The 22,203-nt window shown below is 40.0% G+C and overlaps 1 protein-coding gene across 1 annotated transcript in view; it reads right to left on the reverse strand.

The window, feature by feature from the left end:
• Window positions 1–1,808: 1,808 nt before the first annotated feature.
• LOC121880349 (ubiquitin-conjugating enzyme E2-17 kDa) overlaps window positions 1,809–22,203 on the reverse strand; it is an 80,572-nt gene continuing 60,177 nt past the window's right edge. Inside the window, exon 4 of the mRNA XM_042387505.1 lies at window positions 1,809–4,287. Coding sequence (XP_042243439.1) covers window positions 4,148–4,287 — 140 coding nt within the window. The 3' untranslated portion in view covers window positions 1,809–4,147. The remainder of the gene's footprint in view (window positions 4,288–22,203) is intronic.

Raw genomic sequence — 22,203 nt, forward strand, 5'->3', positions numbered from 1 at the left:
GACATTTTAAAAGCAAAAACCTTAAACTCCCTCTATATGACTGATAAATACGCACTTAAGTAACCTCCCCCCTCCTCCCAGCCAGGGTGAAGGTGGTTTTAGGCTTAAAGACTTAACATAATATAACTTGAATTGCTGGAATCCTTTTAAGATAATGATTAATTTGAGTATAAACATCACATAGTTTGCACGAAAAAATTGTTTTAGTCCTTTAGTGTATTGTACATACAAGTACAAAGTGAGTACAGTAATATGTTGCTCAAAATTATGGCTTTTTCACATTTAACATTTGTTTAATTTAAGTTTCTAGCAGTCCATGGTGCTTTAGAGAGACAGGAGGTGTATCATTAGCGGGTCAGAGGTGTATTGTTGAATTATTATTACCTGACCTCGGTTGGTCAGGCAAAACGGATAATCCGGCAAGGCTTTGGAACCAAGGGTGCCGGAAAATCGGTGGTGTACCTGTATTACCTTCCTCCATTCAGTTGTACAACAAACTTCTTTTTTCCCCCCACAAATTTAAAGATGTTCTGATGAAATTGCAGTAGTTTCATAATTTTTTTATTTGTTAGCAAAAGTCATGTTATAGAATTATAAGGTTTAAAGTTAGTCTTTTTTCCCTAACATCAATGTGGAATAAAATTTTCATACATTTTGGAGTACCCGGTTTCCCTGTCTTAATGTTAATCAGGAAACCTTGCCATGATCATGACATTTAATCACTTCTAAAAGTCCTGCCTCATCTCAGATAATGCAAATAAGAGATAACAGGGCAACATATCCATCAACTAATACAATACAGGTAATAAATGTTCTTGTGTACTTAGAACTACATTAATACTACAAATAATGATTACCAGGTAAAACCAGGTCTCAACTTTAGCATCCAAGTTCCAGTAGAGTAACAATCATTTTAATATAACCCTCATGGAAATCTAAATTTTTCTTTCATAGCTTTATCAGACAATGTTTCCATTACCCAACTTGGCTTTTGTGTCCTGACTGTAAAACATTACAACTTCATTTCTAGCAATACAACTGGTGCATATTGTGTAGTTTTTTGTTGAGTATGACTAAACCAAAATTCCCCCAAACTGGAAAGATTATGTAGCATATTTCAAGAAAGTAAATTATAAACAAAATTAAACCTAATTTGAGTAAAGCAGGTGTAACAACAGACTTTTAATATAACAGTCTTGTACAATGAATGGTAAGCTCTTCAAGTGTTTCAAAACTACTTAATATACTCAACAAAATATATGGACATCTTGCAATATTTACAGCTATCCTTGGGGATGGGGGGCAGACAATTGAGGAGTTATAGAGACATCTGCAATTAGGCATTAATATTCAAATTTTCTTTACATTGTTATGTGCATTTATGTGAAAGATGGAAGTGGATCCCAAAGGCCTGATGGCACATTAGGTAAGATGCAGTACTCCAAAGGAAGCAATGTGGCCAGTCCTGCACTCAACCATTTTCACCTCCCTAACTGTCAAGTACCCACATTTATGGCTGGGTGGACTAAATGTGCCAGAAAATTCTATCGAGGGCTAAAATAAAAAAGTGACCACCACTTTAGCATATAATTTCACTATAAACTATTATAGAAATTACTCCATTCTACATTTTGCAAGCTGTGCCATGGCATGTTTCAACAATGCCTTTAGTTTGTTACTTGTAGTAAACTGACTATTGTACCTAGAAATTAAATTCATATTTCATCATAATATACTTTATTGAATAATGTTTTATGCAAAATTCATATGCTTGAAGATGAATCAGTGGATGTAATAAAAGTAAGAAATCGTATGTGTACAACTTCATTGAACCTCCTGTAACTATCTGGTGAACCAATTCAAAATGAGGCCAGCACAAGTCCTGAGCCTGATCACAGACATGACCTAGCCCACATGTGATACCATTTGCAAAGGAGCCAATTTTACTAATTACAATGATCTCTACATACATATATTGATCCATGAATAATCAATTATATAAAAAAAAATCACAAACTTCAAGTATCATTACAACTTTTTGCAGTGTACACAAAACTGAAATTTAAGTGGCATGTTTCAAAATAAAACCTTTGCACTAAGTGTTGCACTAAAAAATACACTTCAGCAAATATAAGCCAATTACTTCTCAACCTGGGCAGCCCTTAAGACCCATAGAATTAAACCTCCTAATATTTGGCTGATAACTGCTGATTACAAGTTAATTTTTTAGGATACTACTCAAATTCAAATCTTGAAAATGCATACAATTGCAAGGTGCAACAGGTTTGCTAGTGGATTACTGTAATGAGTTGCATAAAAATGATACATACATGTCGTTCACTCCATTAGTCAACTATACCTATGGAAACAAATTCATTCTGCAAGCATTTAAAAATATTAGTTACAAAATTAAATTATTGCTTCACTACACAACAGCCAGGCATTTTTTCATATATACCTCCATTATCCTTCCAGTATTAACTTTACCAAAACTTTCAAATGTGTGATATTAATAAAATTATAATCTAATGTTGCTATTAAAACATTACATACCTATTCAATAAAATGATACAAAATTCCTTGTAAAATCATAAGATTCTAAAGTTCTGATCACAAGGCCACAAATTAAATAATTTCACAATATCCCAAACTATGAAAATAAACCTAGAATGCCAGGTAGGAGAAAAACAATGTGTGTGTTCTGTACACCTTTATTGACAAAATTGTATTGAAAAGATTTTTTGAATACTGTACTAATGAACCAAACAGCCTTGTATTTCTAGGTACCTGCTTCCCATGTTTTTTACTGGAAAAATTATATAATCAAAATAAAAAATTACTCATATCCACATCCATGAGAAGCAGGCAAAGCTGATAATTGTCCCAATGACCACCAGGCTCTTCCATGAAAACAATCTTAACTAGAGCAGGCTCAGCAGTGACCTGCCCTTCATGACAGTGATTCCAATATTATGTGTTGCTGCTGGCAGGGGACGACTAGCGAGTCACAGAAGAGCCCGACAGCATATAAGGAAAGACAGTATTGGCCCTATGCAGCTAAAATAATAATAATAATAATAATAAACTTTCTGGCATCCAATAATACGATGGGCAGAAAAAAGTCTTGAATCAAGTCATATGATCCTAATAACATAACAATACACTCTGCCAAATTATTTTTTTAAAATCCAATTTTAAATAATTCATGACAATATAAGGCTAGGGACATGTAGAGACATTGTAAGAGATATAATATTAAAACAATAGCCTAGCAATGATGATATCTGAGGTGATGTGTTATGGATCGCCTACTTCCCATTCATCTTGTAACATTAGGAAAAATCACACAGGCTGGAACTTGGTGGGATAAGTGAAAGAGAAGAAAGGTGGTTGGGTGGGTGAGAAGATACTGGAAAGACAAGGGGAACATTACACAAATCTAAATAACACGCTCAACTCCTGGTCACATGAAAGTAATCATAGAGGTTTCCATAGTCGCTCAGAACAAAGCAGGTTGGCTCGGGACACAGACAAGAATAAACAGAGGTGTTACAGTGGGTGAACTAAGAAGAGAACGTCACAATGGTAAATTGGTTTCGAGGGCTCCTGTCCCTTGTTTTGTTATCTTTCCCCCAACCATAGAGTCAACTGGCCACACACTAGCAAAATAACCCAAGAATTACCCACGATTACAACTACAGAACGCAAGCGTGATCATTTTTAAGGGTGGATGAGGCGGCACTTCCCTGTGTACACATCATACCTAGGTACAAATTGGAGCCGCTGGTGGCAGTGGCACTTCACTTGGGGGCTAGTGGATTCCGGCCCTGACTGAGTAAACAATACTTTCTGCGCCAAATAAGTGGCTGCTGGCCAGAGGTGGGTGGTGGTGATAGTGCAGTGATGAACTGTCACAAAGTGACAGTGATGTGGTCTATCCACCAGATAGTAGTAAGAGTGATGGGTGGTAGTAAAAGTTGTTAAAAAACATAATCAGCAGCAGGATGAAGAAGAAGAATAGGTTCAGCAGCAGCAGCAGCAGTCAGGGTGATGGCAGCGGCAGCAGCGGTCAGGGTGGTAGTGGTGGTCGTTATGGCAGTGGCGGGGGATGGGCATGGGCGCTCTCTGCCACTAGGCCACCGGGGGATCACATGGCATACTTCCTGGTCCATTCTCTGGCCAGTTCATTGTACTTTTCCCTATCTGTCTTGTAGACTCGTGCAATCTCGGGCACCAAAGGATCCTCAGGGTTAGGGTCCGTGAGAAGTGAACAAATGGACAGGAGCACTGAAAAAGAATTAAACAATTACTTTTCATGATCAACTCCTGGAGTGCCTCAATTGTTCTCAATTTCACATAGGGATGTCTCTTCATACCAACTCCTCACCCCAAAGGCAAAGAGTGTACTGCACTGACCCTCAGTCTTTTTGCAATAATGCTTGTGCACCCCCAACAAATGTCCTCTTTTAGGCAGAAGCAAATATAGATAAATGACGATATAGTACATCCAAATAATGTCAATGGTTTGAATGAAGTAGTAAAGAAAGAGCACCCAAAATAATACTGTATGGATCATATGCTGAGGTATAATAACATACAGTATTGGGAAAACATCTGTTGGTGGGAAAAGTATGCGACACAAATAAATGGCCAGGCAGTGGTCAGAAATGAAAAGAAATATTAAAGTATAATTTGGCTATTATCGTATCACTTAGAATAACCAATGGCACAGGAAAGTGTTAACTCTAAGGTGGGTTTATATAAATATAAATTTCCATGGACCTATGCCCTAATAGACAAAAGCACCAAGTTGAGAAAAGGTACAAATTAAAAGGTTCTGGTATCAATTAATCAACTATACCTATACTCCTGAAAGACAATAGTATTACAAGATCTGAATAAAAAGTAAGAAAATGAGAGTATAGCCAATATTTTTTGAACCTCCAAAGTTGACTGAAATGCAACTGGCTCATTTATTATTATTATTACAGTAGAATCCCAGCTATCTGACATTTATGGGGATTGTGAGGGGCTGGATAAAGGAATCTCACTTAGGATACCCCCAATAGATCCTACAATGCAGTGCTACTACAGGATGACATTGCAAATTTGTGCCTCAGAAAAATGGACTTCATTACACTTATGAGGTGGCTTACAAAAAAATATATATATACAGTATTACCCCGCCTAACGCGGTTTCACTTAGCGCGTTTTACCATATACGCGGTGCCTCGCCAGAGCTGAACTTTCACTTAACGCGGGTTTTTTCCACATATAAGCGGTGAGTGTCCGGCTCGAGAGCTATTTTTAGATTCGCCCCACCCGCCACCCTGCCTGACTGCCTGTTTTAGCTCATAAAATTCATACAAATTATCCGGCCAGAATATAATTTACATTGCTGGAATTCTTACAATTTGGTGATCATTTTGAATATAAACATCATAGATTTTGCATTAGACATACAAATTTTAGATGTAAAGTTTATTCTGAGTAAATATGTTATCTTTTGTGAAAATATAACAGACATCAGCATATATTTCTACCGAGACGTTTGTCCTGTTTCAACGTCGTCGTGTTGCTGCCATGCTCTTGCCACATTATCTCGAATCTATTTATAGTAACATCAGCGAATGACAAACTGTGCTATGTGTGGGAAGTGTGTGTGTGTGTGTGTGTATGTGTGTGTGTGTGTGTGTGGAGGCGGTGGGTTGCTGGATTATAGCTACGTGGCCGTGCTCCCTCTTGATGTGCCATCACGGCATACACACGTTCTATAGTATTTTATGATATGCCAAGTATCAATTTTATTGTTTATCAGCAATAAATAAAGCAGTTCATCACCATTTTGCACAGTACAGTATTAAAACTTATGATTGTAGCCAATTTTTTTGGAATTTTATTTTTAGAATTCAAATTTAAAACCCCGAATAATTTATGACCCGATTAAATTTACTATATACTTATTTTATTCATATTGATGACGAATCTAGAAATATTGATGACGAATATAGAATACAGGGGATCTCGTTATACGAGCATTCTTTATAGTCGAATTCGATGATACGAGGTTAAGGAATTTGCACCTTATATTCGCTGTACAGTATAAGCGATGTTGTTTGATGATACGAGAAGTGAGTACACAGTGATCACTGGGGTTAGTTATACAGACTTTTTCCTGTGAAAAAGCCATAATTTTGAACAACATATTACTGTACTCACTTTGTACTCAAATGTACTAGACTTAAGAACTAAAATTTTTATCTCTTGTGCAAACTATGTGATGTTTGTACTTAAATTATTTGCTATTTTGCAAGGATTCCAATAATGCAGTTATATTCTGCTAAGTTTAGTCAGCGACATTTTATAAGATAAAAACTTTAAGCCGAAGACTACCTTCACCCAGGCTGGGAGGATGGGGAGATGTTGATAGCCAGGCGGCAAAGATTACCTAGTGCGTATTTATCAGTCATATCGAGGGAGTTTAAGTTTTCGCTTATAAAATGTCACTGAATTGACTTGGCAGAATATAATTAACATTGCTGGAATTCTTGTAAGATAGTGATTAACTTGAGTATAAACATCCCACAGTTTGCACTAGACATAATTTTTTGTAATTAACTTAGTGCATCTGAGTACAAGTTTGCTCTTAGGACAATTATTTTTTACTTCACAACATGTATTTAGGATGGTCTGTGCAAGTAAATGAGTAAAAGTAAATGAAGAAAGTTACGTATATCTACCCGAAAATTGGAGTTGAAAAACAACCATAACACCTCACAGCTTGGCCCAGTAGCCTGCCTGGTGGGTGATATGCAGAAATGTGTCTGCGAGTGATTCAGCCAGGCCGCACACCTCTCCCCTACCTCCCTGCAATCCTACCCCCAGCCACCTTCTCAGTGTTTGAATCTGCTATCCCAGTATGTCTGCTCGTACTGAATCACATTTATTTATGGTCATCACTATACTCTGAACACATCCCTATTTAACCCATGTATTATTTCCTCCATTATATGAGTTTTCACTATACGAGCAGACTCCAAAGAACGTACCTACTAGTATCATCCATATTTTACTGCAATTAGTAAAATTACATTTTCATATAAATAATAACTAAATCCTGATATGCATTATACAAATATATAGCACGCCCTGACAATTCACGGATTTTTAATTTGCAGACCTCGATTATTTGAAGGTGACACCCTGGATGTACTCAATAATGTTTTGAAGTTGCTAACACTTTCACAGCCGGGACAGGGAGCCATTCATTCTAGAGATGGTAATTTCTTTTAACTGTATTGTATATACCTGTACAGTGTTATCTCTGTTAGCCGGAATGATTGGTGTAGAGCACTTCCTGGAATGAGCAATTTTCAGTTTACGAAACGACTCTCTCAAAGCTGGAAAATCCCTCATCCCCAGAATTTTCCGAGAAACAAAAACTTTCTCGTTAGTTGCAAATTGCCCATTACATCATATCTGTAACCCAGAAAATATCCCCATCCCCGGAATTTTCTAGGGACTGGAAAATTTTCTCAGAATTTCCAAAACATTCGCCCGATTTTCATCTCTCGAACCTGTCAAAAAAAACTCCCCCATCTCAGGAATTTTCTGCCTATTGGCAAAATTTTCTCAGAATTTTCTGGAAAATGTACCCCCTTGGAGAAAGAAAGAAAGAAAGAAAGAAAGAAATAAATAAATAAATAACTCTCTCTCTCTCTCTCTCTCTCTCTCTCTCCTCTCTCTCTCTCTCTCTCTCTCTCTCTCTCTCTCTCTCTCTCTCTCTCTCTCTCTCTCTCTCTCTCTCTCTCTCTCTCTCTCTCTCTCTCTCTCTCTCTCTCTCTCTCTCTCTCTCTCTCTCTCTCTCTCTCTCTCTCTCTCTCTCTCTCTCTCTCTCTCTCTCTCTCTCTCTCTCTCTCTCTCTCTCTCTCTCTCTCTCTCTCTCTCTCTCTCTCTCTCTCTCTCTCTCTCTCTCTCTCTCTCTCTCTCTCTCTCTCTCTCTCTCTCTCTCTCTCTCTCTCTCTCCTCTCTCTCTCTCTCTCTCTCTCTCTCTCTCTCTCTCTCTCTCTCTCTCTCTCTCTCTCTCTCTCTCTCTCCTCTCTCTCTCTCTCTCTCTCTCTCTCTCTCTCTCTCTCTCTCTCTCTCTCTCTCTCTCTCTCTCTCTCTCTCTCTCTCTCTCTCTCTCTCTCTCTCTCTCTCTCTCTCTCTCTCTCTCTCTCTCTCTCTCTCTCTCTCTCTCTCTCTCTCTCTCTCTCTCTCTCTCTCTCTCTCTCTCTCTCTCTCTCTCTGTGTGTGTGTGTGTGTGTGTGTGTGTGTGTGTGTGTACGTGCATGAGTGAGTGGATACACACATATCCTGTATATACAATACAGGTAAAAGAAATAATTGTCCTAGGGCAAACACAAGGGAATACTGTATACATTTCTTTGCACATGAATAAAAATGTAACTTGGCTATTCGTGGCCATTTTGAGAACCCTATCCCAGTGAATTTTAAGGGCATGCTGTATAAAACAAAAACACGCCTTGCACACGAATGCTGCCGCAGCTTAGCGGGCATTTTGTTTTCACGTATCTGAACAGGAACAGAAAAAACTTTCTCAGGTATCTTTTGGCAACTTTGTGCCCCCTATTCAACATGAGCAAGAGAGCATGTGATGGTTTAAAAACTAAATGAAAGTATATAAGCTTGGCCAAGAAACTATAAGTGTTAAAATGACATGGAAAAAGGCGAGAGGTCTGTGGATATTTCCACGAGCTTTTGGGATGGCGGGATCAACAGTGAAAACTCTATGTAAGAATGAAGAAAAAATTCAAGAACGTGCTCAGTTGATGAAGAGAATGTTCAGAAGTTATTAACCCCTATGCCCCGGGTGACATTCCAGAACAGTTGACCGGCACGCCCGGGGTGACGTTCCAGAACGAGTGCCTTTTCCCGCCGCTGTTTGAATGCCCAACCCGGGTTAACATGCACCAGCATGACTATTTTTCTCTCCCGGAATACAGAGGAGTGTGTGACTAGGCCCAGTGCGGTCAATAACCATTCGCCCGTGGTCATGGAGTGTAACTCCTCAACTTCTCGTGCTCCCCCATCTACCATGCCAATCAAGCGTCGTCGCCACAGGTTGGATGATTGCAAAATAAGGACAGAACTGTTTTATTTGAGTGCTGTAGTGGTCGATTCTGGTGAAAGTGGTGATGAAGGCTATGATTATTAGCCTAGTGACCAAGAGGATAGCATCGAGTTAAGACGATGTTGTGTCAAACAGTGAAGAAGAGAAGGACGCAGGCAGTGAGGCCCAGCCAGAGCGGCGTATCCCCGCCAGGCGCTCACAAATCAGACAAGGGACAATGGATGCCTTTGTTTGGACTGATGGCAGTAATTTCCAGCCTGATATACCTTAATTCATAGATCATCAGGTGGAATTACTCCTGAATTTCCTTGTACAGAGGAATTAAGCGAGATAGATTATTTTTGTTCATTCTTTGATGAAGAAATTATGGACTTACTGTGTAACGAGACAAACAAATTTCATCAGTACACGTACACTGTATGTGTTTTTGCATTACTGATACTGATGGCACATGTGAAAAAACATGTACAGTCACCCAAAAAAGTCCTGTCGCGAACCACGAGATTCAGACTCGTGAACCCGAAGCAGGAGACACTGATATCATTCTGTCCATAAATGCTTCAAATTCAAGAGTCTGAATCTCGGGGTTCATGGTTTGTGACAGGACTTTTTTGGGTGACTGTACTTCAGGAGTATTGGATATCTCCTGATGATATCACTGCAACTCCATTGTTTGCAAAATTCATGTCCAGAGACCAGTTTGCCTCCATCCTACGTTATCTACACTTTGTAGATAACAACATTCCTGTGACTAGTGACAGACTTTGGAAAATAAGGGAAGTTTTTTCTATGCTGAAGGAAAGTTTTACGAAGTTCTTCAGACCCTTTCAAAACGTAGTGGTGGACGAGTCTCTGGTGCTTTTCAGAGGACGTGTTGTTTTTAGACAATACATTCCCTCCAAACGACATCGCTTTGGGATCAAGTTCTTTGTGCTGTATGACTGCGATACTGGGTATTTTCTTGTGGAACTGTATGCAAGAACCGGAAACACTAGCCCGTGTTTACTCGGAAACCTGCCCGAGGAGAGATCCAGCTGAAGCAAGCAGACACGATGCTTGCAATATGCTGGGAAGATAAGCGTGCTGTGCAGATGCTGTGAACCGTGCACAAGGGTGAAATGGTTGACAGCGGAAAAAGGGACTGGACCTCAGGAGGTAATGAAAAAACCTGACGCTGTCGTGGACTACAATGTCAACATGCGCCTCATGGAGAAGAGAGATATGCAGGTTGGCTCAATTGAGTGTGTAAGGAAATATCTGAAGTGGTACAAGAAGATGTTCCTACACCTCATGGACATCACCATCCTGAATGCATACAACTTGTACCTAGTAAAAACTGGGGAAAACCCTCTCTCAGGGTTTTTCAGAAGCAAGTGATAATGCAAATCCTGGAGAAATATGGCACCATCGTGGGGGCTGTACCACGACATCACAGCCAAGCAGGCCTACCTGACAGACTGCTTGCACATGACTGGGTTGTTCGTCACAACATGGACTTCTTACCAACTGGTCCAGGTGGTTGTAAGGGGCAAAGGAGGTGTTATGTCTGTGCGCGCAGCTAAGCGTAAGGATATGACGACGTGGTGCAAGGAATGTGACGTTGGTCTCTGTCCACCTTGCTTCGTGGAGTACCACTCCAAGAAAACATTCTAAAACAATGTGGCACGTGCTTGTAAATAGCAGTATAAGTGTATTTGTAAGGAACAAACTAACATATTTGTGGAAAAGGTACACAGTTGTATGCATTCACTCGTCTCTACCCACAGGTGCTAGCATACACCCAGGGTCAGGGTGGCAACACACCACCCACCTCACTTATCTAAGCGTGGTCAGAGGGAAGCTTCTTGGTAAGTACCTTCTATTGTTTGTTTGTTTATTTACCATTGCTTGTCCTTTTTATCATGTTGTATCAAAGTAATAATACTAAAAGTAGTGTGGTTGTATTGTAGTGTAGTATTACGAGATAACGGGATGATAATGTTATAAATGTATTTATTTGTGGAATTATTATTCCAATAATTATTTATATGACTTACTTGCTCTACCAAACACAAAGACAACCAGACAGACTGGGTGTGTGTTGCCTAACAGTCTTTATGAAAAGTAATGCAAATAAAATAAATTCTAAATGAATTATTTATAGGAATAAGTATTATGATCAGTAAAAATATGCATTTTTGGCCATCTCGGACACAAAGGAGACGGGAAAAGGACCTCTACTGCATAGTGACCGCGAGCTGCTCCCTTTAAGAAAACCCACAATTCTCCTTACTTCACTCGCCACTGAGGGACAATATCTAGTTTTTCTTACGTCCTTTTCACTGTTTTATCATTTATAAAGATTAAAATTTATTTTTGGAAAAATTTATTTCTCCGTTTTACCCCGGGGCGTAGGGGTTAATGTTTCTTGACAAACTTTATAAGGGCTAGTAAAAATTTATAAGGACTAGTAAATTTTCAAATCTACTAGTCCTGCTGGCGACTATGAAGAAAATGGTGAATTTCTACCCCTGCTATACGCTACAAAATCCAGCTGAAATCAGAAGAAATACTGGTTGCTAAGAATTTTCTAGCTAGGAAGGAGACAGGTGCCACTCCTGACATGCTCAGTGTGTACAGGTTGCTCGATTCTGATATGTTTCAAACTCTGAAAGCCATCTTTCAAGTGGCACTGTCCATTCTTGTCAGCAGCTGTGAGCGATCCTTCAGTGTCTTGAGACGTCTACACACATCATTAAGGAGCACTTTGGGACAGGACAGACTCAATCACCTGGTAGTTCTGTCCATTGAAATGAATACACTGGATGGCATTAAACATAATGAAGTCATCAACAGATTTGCCAGACTCAAATCAAGAAGATATAGTCTGATGCTCCCTCCTCCGAAAAACTAAAGGTGTGCTTGGTGTGGTAAACAGTGATTAAGTTAGTGAAGGGATAGAACATGTAAATTTTACTTTTGCAACAGTTAATGCATTAACCAATGTTAACACCCAATCAGCATGCTCACATGTCTCATTACACTGGTAACACACTACACACACAAACACAGGCACTCCAACACAACAATAAACAAGCATTGATCACCAAATACACAAACTTGACACACGTTGGCCTACTACTTCCATTATACACATCCCAGGAATTGCCAAAGAAATTAATGTAATTGTAATTATGTAGGACAGACAGGAAAAACACTGCAGCTCAGAATCAAACAACATAAGTACAATATCAGAACAGCATCTGAAAGCAGTGCCCTGTTCGTTCATGTTAGGAATAATAATCATCCCATTGCTTGGGAAAAAAAGCTTAGAAGTATTTAAATCATCTTGTGTCACAGAAAGATTTCTGGTTGAAGTTAGTTTGATTAAGGAATTAAAATCAATAAACCTTAGTGATGGTCAGTTCAAAACTGATAATATGTTACATAAATTTATTTGTCAGTGGCCCAAGGTTAAAAATGCTTTGAAAACCTTTGATCTAGATGTAAGATAGTTATTTAGTGGGTCCCTTATTTTTGACCTGACCTGACTAGTCACGTCACCCCCTTCTCTTAAGCTCCTCTACGTGTGTTGGTGTGGGGATTAGTGGATGACATCATTATGACCTGACCTCATGTTTTATAAGGTCACCCTGTATATTTAAGCCTCTCTCTGTCCATGTAATCCAGTTGCCTCTGAAGATGTCTTGAATAAAGACGAAAGCTAAGGTGCTCCGTTGTTTCCCTTTTCCCGTGTGATTTTATCAATATATATATATGTATGTATGTATATATATATATATATATATATATATATATATATATATATATATATATATATATATATATATATATATATATATATATATATATATATATATATATATATATATATATATATATATATATATATATATATATATATATATATACATATATACATATATATATATATATATATATATATACACACATATATATATATATATATATATATATATATATATATATATATATATATATATATATATATATATATATATATATATATATACAATAAAAAAAAACCTAAGTTAGCCATGTGTGGCCAATACGGAAGCAGGCCAAAGAAGTCTCTCCATGGCGTGAGTCCTTGATATCCCCAGGCACCTAATTAAGGATGGATGTCGCGGAGTTTGCTTGCCCCGACAGCATCCCACCTGCATTGTCAACTCAAGTGGATGGCAGCTCTTATTACTGGCTTCAGATCAGAGACAGAGGAGAATGATGTGCCACAGGGCAAAAAGCAGCTGCTTTTGCCACAGCATCAGCACCCTCATTCTTCTTCTCCCCCACATGGGCAAAAACCAGCAAAAACAGACTTTCCCAACCCCGACGTTGGATGAGAAAGAGCCACTGTAAACTATCTATAACTAAGGGATGGGGCAACCTCGTTATGAGGTTAGGTATATATAATCTTGAGGGGAAGTAAAATACACTACCCAAAAACTCTGCCGTAAAAATAGATGCCAATAGTGAGGAGACAACCACCCCTGCATCCAACTTAGAGCCGTCAGTGAAAACAGGTGAAGTCCCTCTGTGAGGAGGCATGCTCTAAAAAAAGAATGAGCTTCAAGGAGAATCCACGGAGTGGCACTAGGGTCTCAATAACTTGAGAGCACGCTGGCAAGACTCTCAGGTAATGAATTTAACCCAGTTGTTGAACATAATGCCTAGGAAACAGGTCTCTGACACATTGCACATGACAAGCATAGAACTGTGGGGATCTGGGTGAACACCTCAAAGGCAGCAGAAATGCATGGCAATCTTGCTCTGTGGTTCAATGTGAAATCTTGTTTAGTGCAAGTTGCATGTGACATTCAGCCACTGACATACGGTTAGCTGCATACCAAATGACCAAGTCGTCTACATACAATGAGATTGATACACCACCTGGAACTGATGTTGCTACCCCATTTATTGTGATGGCAAATAGGGTCACATTCAAGACACTGCCCTAAGAAACCCCATCCTCCCGAATATGTGGTGCTAACATTTCTGTGATAACACGGGCCCGAAAAGTGCGATGTCCCAAGAACTGACCTATTATTGATGGTAACTTTCCTTGCAATCCATAAATGTGAAGATCCTGAAGTGTGTCAAATCTCCAAGCTGTGTCATATGCTTTCTCTAGGTCAAAGAAAATACAGACGACATGCTGACGACTAGTGAAAGCCTCACAGACCGAGGACTCGAGACAAACAAAAGCATGTTATTGAATGCATCTTCCAGAAGTCAGACTGATATGGTAAAAGAAGGACATTCTTCTCCAGGTAGTATACTAATCATGCATTGACTCTCTTCAAACAGCTTGCAGATGCAGAGCTATGGGACGATATTCTAGCAGATACAGCTCCCTTTTCCAGTTTTCTTGAAAGGCAGGACAGTAAGCCTTCTGCAATGAGGCCGGGAAGGCACCCTCTTGCCAGATCCTGTTCCTTAGCTCCAATGGAAAGGTGGCAGAGCATTGAAAATGTGATATCATCAGGCCCTGGTGATGTACCTCCACTGAGTGATTTTTTTTTTTTTACGGGAATTAGCCCACCCGGGCACAGGTCAAACGACCCACAACTGAGCCTGGGGGGCGAAAAAAAAGAGCGGTTTTCATTTGTTTCATTGAGAACATAATGTTGCATGTCTCGCCACATCCCACTCCAAAATCCATGGTCTGTGACTCCTCTACTCTACACACCCACTTAAATTCTGAGGATCAAGCTGCCATAGAAGACACCCTGAAAATGCTATGGCAAAAAGCTTCTTGAGGGGCAGCAACTGAGCTGCCATCATGAGCCCTGAGAACTAGGGGAGGATTTGATGAAAACTTGCCTGCTATTTTCTGCACACGTTTCCATACCTGGGATAAGGAAGTTTTTCATTTAGAAACGAGACATAAGAAGAAAAAGACTGGCAACGGGCATTCTTTAAAACCAGACGATCTTGGGCTTTGGCCCATTTGTATTCCACATGATAAAATTGTGTCCTATGATGCCAATAGTGACCATAAGCTCTGCGCCACTCGACAACTGCCTGCATGCACTCCGACTACCAAGGAACAGGTCGACAAGCTATATGACCAGAGGTCCTAGGAATGGAGCAATGGCCAGCCAATTGAAGACTGGCGAAGTATTCAACCACATCATCTACGGAGGGATATTCTTCAATACTCCTGTCTACCTTCACTAGTTCCTTATCCCAATCTGCTTTGCCTAACTGCCAACAGGGAACTTGTGATGTCGGAAGGATTCCCAGGGAGGAAAATATGATAGGGTAGTGGTCACTTCCTCTGAGGTCGTCTATTACTCTCCACTCAAAAGTCCAGTAGAGAGTCTGATGAGCACAATGAGATATCTATGGCTGTAGTCATGATAGTCTGGACATGATAGTGGGTGATATCACCAGTATTTATATTTCTTCTATGATCAAAGCTATAAAGTCACCCCTCGAATTAATTATTATAAGACCCGAGGGTTTGCCTTCCACTAAAATCACCGAGGATAAGATGAGGAAGTTGACAAATAATGAGACCAATCCTTCATGGTAATTGCTGTACTGGGTAAATGGAGCATAATATATAGGTACGCTGGAGGTGAATCTTGCAAGCTGTTGTCTGCAACAGGAAAGCAATGGAAAAGGAGCCATAAGGTACACCATACTTGTCCAAGACAAAGATGGCTGTACCCCCATGATGCGTCTGTTCTGGATTTGGGGGAGAATAAAAAGCCGAAAATCCTCAATGCAATCCTTGAGAAAAGAAAACAGGAGGAATAATAAGGCCAGTTGGATAATTCACAAATCCAGGAAAGCCCGCTAAAGAAAATATCAACCATGGAAGAAAGTCAGAAGCACAGGACATCATGCGGATTGTATTATACAAAAAAGCTCTAAATGTGGCCACTCAGGATATTACATCAGCCAAATGACACTTCAAGACAAAACTACCCTAAATTATTAAGGAAGATACCATGTCTTTTTATACACATGCCAGAAATAAATAAAAAAAAAAGGATACTATTCACCCTCAAATGGATGAAAACATGCCCCCGAGGATGACAGACAGAGCAATGCCCTAAATAATTACTTAGCATCAGTATTCACAAGAGAGAATGTATATTTCAGGGGACTATTTTGAATTAAATGTTAGCAATTACAGACAACACCATCAAAGCCCCTGAGGTATTAAAGAAGATGGCAAATGATATTTGCACCGCACAAAGACTCCTATTCAGAAATTGGCCAATTTCACCCAAATATACAAGGGTAGAAAATGTGTTGTAGAAAACAACAAGCTAATCCACCTAACATCCCATATATGAAAACACTAAGGTATGTCATCATCCAATACCTGACTGAGCAGAGTCTTATAAATGCTTCACAACACAGCTTTATGGAAAGAAAATCTTGTTTGACAAACTTACTCACTTTCCTCTAAACAGTTATAGACTTTGTGTAGAAAGGTTTACCCATGGATGTGTTCTAAGACATTTGACAAGTCCCACATGCATGGCTAGCCTCTAAGATCCAGGCAAGATTTTGAAGTGGATTAACAACTAGCTCGAAGATAGATAACAAAGAGTAGTCATAAACACAGTGCAGTGGAAAAAGATTCCTGCTTGTCATCAACATAAATGACATTGTTACCGCCACGCACAATGCCGGCAATATTTTTTTGTAGAGAGAGAGAGAGAGAGAGAGAGAGAGAGAGAGAGAGAGAGAGAGAGAGAGAGAGAGAGAGAGAGAGAGAGAGAGAGAGAGAGAGAGAGAGAGAGAGAGAGAGAGAGAGAGAGAGAGAGAGAGAGAGAGAGAGAGAGAGAGAGAGAGAGAGAGAGAGAGAGAGAGAGAGAGAGAGAGAGAGAGAGAGAGAGAGAGAGAGAGAGAGAGAGAGAGAGAGAGAGAGAGAGAGAGAGAGAGAGAGAGAGAGAGAGAGAGAGAGAGAGAGAGAGAGAGAGAGAGAGAGAGAGAGAGAGAGAGAGAGAGAGAGAGAGAGAGAGAGAGAGAGAGAGAGAGAGAGAGAGAGAGAGAGAGAGAGAGAGAGAGAGAGAGAGAGAGAGAGAGAGAGAGAGAGAGAGAGAGAGAGAGAGAGAGAGAGAGAGAGAGAGAGAGAGAGAGAGAGAGAGAGAGAGAGAGAGAGAGAGAGAGAGAGAGAGAGAGAGAGAGAGAGAGAGAGAGAGAGAGAGAGAGAGAGAGAGAGAGAGAGAGAGAGAGAGAGAGAGAGAGAGAGAGAGAGAGAGAGAGAGAGAGAGAGAGAGAGAGAGAGAGAGAGAGAGAGAGAGAGAGAGAGAGAGAGAGAGAGAGAGAGAGAGAGAGAGAGAGAGAGAGAGAGAGAGAGAGAGAGAGAGAGAGAGAGAGAGAGAGAGAGAGAGAGAGAGAGAGAGAGAGAGAGAGAGAGAGAGAGAGAGAGAGAGAGAGAGAGAGAGAGAGAGAGAGAGAGAGAGAGAGAGAGAGAGAGAGAGAGAGAGAGAGAGAGAGAGAGAGAGAGAGAGAGAGAGAGAGAGAGAGAGAGAGAGAGAGAGAGAGAGAGAGAGAGAGAGAGAGAGAGAGAGAGAGAGAGAGAGAGAGAGAGAGAGAGAGAGAGAGAGAGAGAGAGAGAGAGAGAGAGAGAGAGAGAGAGAGAGAGAGAGAGAGAGAGAGAGAGAGAGAGAGAGAGAGAGAGAGAGAGAGAGAGAGAGAGAGAGAGAGAGAGAGAGAGAGAGAGAGAGAGAGAGAGAGAGAGAGAGAGAGAGAGAGAGAGAGAGAGAGAGAGAGAGAGAGAGAGAGAGAGAGAGAGAGAGAGAGAGAGAGAGAGATAGAGCGACTCAATGAAAAACAGACAGGCCCACAGCTGCCCATGAGAGGCAGCCTGAGGGCAGACTGCGACCGTAATGAAAAACACGTTGTCCCGACAGGCCCACAGCTGCCCATGAGAGGCAGCCTGAGGGCAGACTGCGACCGTAATGAAAAACACGTTGTCCCGACAGGCCCACAGTTGCCCATGAGAGGCAGCCTGAGGGCAGACTATCACATTCTCCTGTACAGGCAACATCTAGATTCTCGCCAGCCAACATTTCTCCTGTAAGACCCCTAGACCCATAACACACGAGTGACTGTGAACTGTTGAATCCTCTGGGAACACTAAACTTGAATAATTGTAGTTATGTACTATGTATTGATCATATTGTTCAAACTGGTCTCCTGATATATCAGCAGTTGTTACATGCGAGATGTATTCAACAGGTTATGACCAAATTATATTCTTCGCATTGACGTAGAGGGTCTTGTTGACCTGCACAGCCACAATCGCTGCAACGAGCGGTTACAGACATAGATGAAAATATATCAACTCACATTGTCAAGTGTGCAAACGACAGGAAGATACTGGAGAAGGTAGCACAGCACAACTATGCAAAAACATCTACACCATGTTCAAATGCCTTGAGAAGGGCAAAAGACCTTTAACATTAAGAAATGTAAGAATGCATTTAGAATACAACATCCATAAAGTCAACTATTCTGTTAACACTTTCCTAGATACTGTTGACAAGGAAAAAGACCTAGGCTAGGCATTGTGACAGATCAGTCAATGAAGGAAGTGCAAAAACTGGAAGCAACAGTGAAAACAAAAACAAGGAGATGATTTGGAAATTATAATGTATCTTCAAATATAGGAAAATGCTCCTCCAATTTAAAAAAGTTCACATATGTATACAGTGAACCCTCGAAGATCCGGAATAAAAGGGGGACCACCTGATCGGAAAAGCCGATTGTCTGAATCTTCCGGCGAATGTACTCAATGATAAAAATGAAAAATATAAAAAAAAACACTAAAAATACAGTACATATTATCCTGACCACTGGGGTTAGTTATGCAGACCTTTTCCTGTGAAAAAGTCATAATTTTGAGCAACATTACTGTACTCGATGTACAACATTAAAGGACTAAAATGTTTATCTTTTTTGCAAAATATGTAATGTTTAAACTCAAATTATTCGCTATCTTGCAAAGATTCCATCAATGCAAGTTATATTCTGTGTAATGATTGTTTATCAGACCATAGCTTACAGCCCAGAGAAGAACAACACATATAAACCGTAAATAGGTGCCCACATGGTAACCCACATAGGTTGACACACCCTACAGTGACAGTAAGACCTGACCCAGGAGAAGTCACAGACAAGGTACTTGAGTTAACCCTGCAATTTGACCGTGTTACAACCACACCTGGGCAAACACAGCAGTCCAGACCTGACCCAGGAGAGGTCAGTCACATTGACCCAGAGTCCTCACCGCCACGCGATTAGCTTAACACGGTGACATGAACGTGTTAAAGAAACTGCACCCAGCCAAGACACACCCGGGTGGTAATAATTAGGAAGCATTACCGACCGGCGACATGACCACGCACCTGGACAAACACAGCCATCCAGATCTAACCAGTTCAGTGTTAATTAGGAGAGGTCATCTGCCAGCTCTCCAATATTAAGGCCCTGCAGCTCATTCTACGGGGATGACCTTCACATCACTATCGACAGTAAATGGAGTCACGCTCGTCACTAGTTGAGGTCGGAAGGGAGACTTCCCTCCCCAGCACTGCGTCTCCAGCTAGCAGGGTCTCCCACAGGAGACATAGTCCAGCAGCATCTGCTGGCCTCCCTCAGGTCACACGTGAGTCAATGTCAGAGCTATCCATAGGGTGAGTTACTTACAGTGGGAAGTGTATTCATTTTATGTTTGTGTACGGGAGACAGTATCTAGTAACATAAATATAATGTTCTAGTAACTTCGATATAAAGTTCTATTAATGTGTCTGTGTCATTGAGTGAATAATAAATAGTTGTATTGAAAGCAGTGTCTAGAGAAAGATGTCCCCTAAAAACGTATTTACAGCAAAATAACTAACCGGCCACGCTACCAAACTTCCTCACTTTCCAATCCTACAAGAAAATATTATATCTTACACTTAAATCCCCCCATTACATCTGCTACTTTTCATCTGACATTTTATAAGATAAAAACTTAAGCCTAAAACCACCAAACCCTGGCCGGGGGATGGGGAGGTGAGGTGTTTAACAGTTGGCACCAAAGGTCTAGTGGTATTTATTTATCTGTCCTTTAGAGGGGGCTTCAAGTTTTTCTCTTATTAAAATGTCAATGAATTGACCTGGGAGAATATCATTTACATTGCTGGAATTCTTGTAAGACATTGATTAATTTGAATATAAACATGCTATAGTTTGCACTAGACATAATAAATTTAGTAATTATTTACTCCATTTGCATACAGTAGAGGTTTGCAGCGAGGACAATTATTTCTTTTACTTTTTTCACGTTATGTATTTAGGATGGTGTGTGCATGGAAATGAGTAAAAATAAATGAAGAAAGTTGTATATCTACCCAAAAATACAAGCTGAAAAACTTGTACTAAAATGTACAACACTCATGTCTATATTCAAATTCTTCACAAGCAAATTATGTTCTTCTTAGTTTAGTCTGTGACATTTTATAAGATAAAAACTTTAAGACTAAAGCTACCTTCACCCTTCCAAAATCCGGATTTACCGGGCCCGGATCTGTGAGGGTTTACTGTACAAGCATAAAACCCACCTCCTGAAAGACCTAGCATCCTTAGAAAATAAGCAACACAGGGCGACTAAGATGACCCTGAACTAAGTCATCTCGGTTACCCAAGTAGAGTGTGGACTAAGAACTTTAGAGAAGACATAGTAAACCTCATAGACAATCAACATCTCGAAAGAAATGGAAAACTTTAACCCAGGCCATTTTTTTTTATGTCAAACACAACCAACGTGAAGGGACATGACTTCAAGCTCACCAAGGTATCATGCAGACTAAACATATGGAAATCTTCCTTCACCCAGAGGGTGAATGATCTATTACCTCGAGAACAGTACTGGGCTTCAAAATAACCCTAAACAAAGCAATCAGGAATAATGGAGGGATTCTACACAGACTATGTAGTGGGTGGCCATTAGATAAACATGGTATGTAGGCTAAGCCTACCAAGAATGCAAAATTGAGTTGAAAATTTTGTTAAGTAATACGTGAAAGAGCCTGGTATACTTTTGGATTGCTTAAGGAGGTGGTCTTTACTTTGACCTGCAGTGCACCGTTTGCATGGGATCTTTAAATAAATTAACTCAGGTTCTAGTGTTGCAAATTAATATCTTTACTCATAATAACTGATTGGACTTAACAGACAAACACTAACCCGTGGTTTTAATCCTTGCATTGCCGTAATACAGTAATATCTCTGTTAGCTGGAATCCCTCAAACCTGGAACTCTCCTATAGCCGGAATTGAAATTATCGGAAAACCATTCCCAAAACTGGAATTCTCAGGCTTTGGGAACGATTTTCCGAGGGGCACATTTCTGGAAAATTACGGGAAAACTTTCCCAGTACCCAGAAAATTTCGGGGATGGGGGACCCTTTTTCTGGGTTTGAGAGATGAAAATCAGGAACATTTTCTTGAAATTCTGAGAAAAAATTTCCAGTACCCAGAAAATTCCTGGGATGGGGAATATTTTTCCAGGTTCAAGAGATGATGCAATGCACAATTTTTTAAAACTCCTGGGAACATTTTTCCATTACCTGGAAAATTCTGGGGGTGAGGAATCTTTTTCCAGCTTAGAGAGATGATATAAAGCATCAATCTGGAACTTCCGAGAAAATTTTTCAGTTACCCGGAAAATTCCGGGGATGAGGAATTTTCTCCAGCTTTAAGAGAGTTGTCTCGTTACTCGGAAATCTCTCATTCTCGGAAGTGCTCTGCACCAATTGTTCCGGCTAATGGAGATATCACTTGTTATAATGAAGACGCCAGCACAGGCAAAAAAATAAAATAAATAAAAAATCAAAGAATGGTGAAAAAACTATAAGTAAAACATTAAATTTTGCTTCTTGAGCAATTGCAATTTATACAGGAACCTCTTGAACATGGCCATGGTCCACCATCACAGGAACAGCCTCCAGCTGTTAGCCCCTCCTGGTGTAGTATTCATTGCGCTCTTGTGACATCATGCATCTTCTTTGTATTTCATATACTGTACTCTTGGAG

Source organism: Homarus americanus, unplaced genomic scaffold (assembly GCF_018991925.1).
Source record: "Homarus americanus isolate GMGI-L3 unplaced genomic scaffold, GMGI_Hamer_2.0 scaffold20930, whole genome shotgun sequence".
Lineage (NCBI taxonomy): Eukaryota > Metazoa > Arthropoda > Malacostraca > Decapoda > Nephropidae > Homarus > Homarus americanus.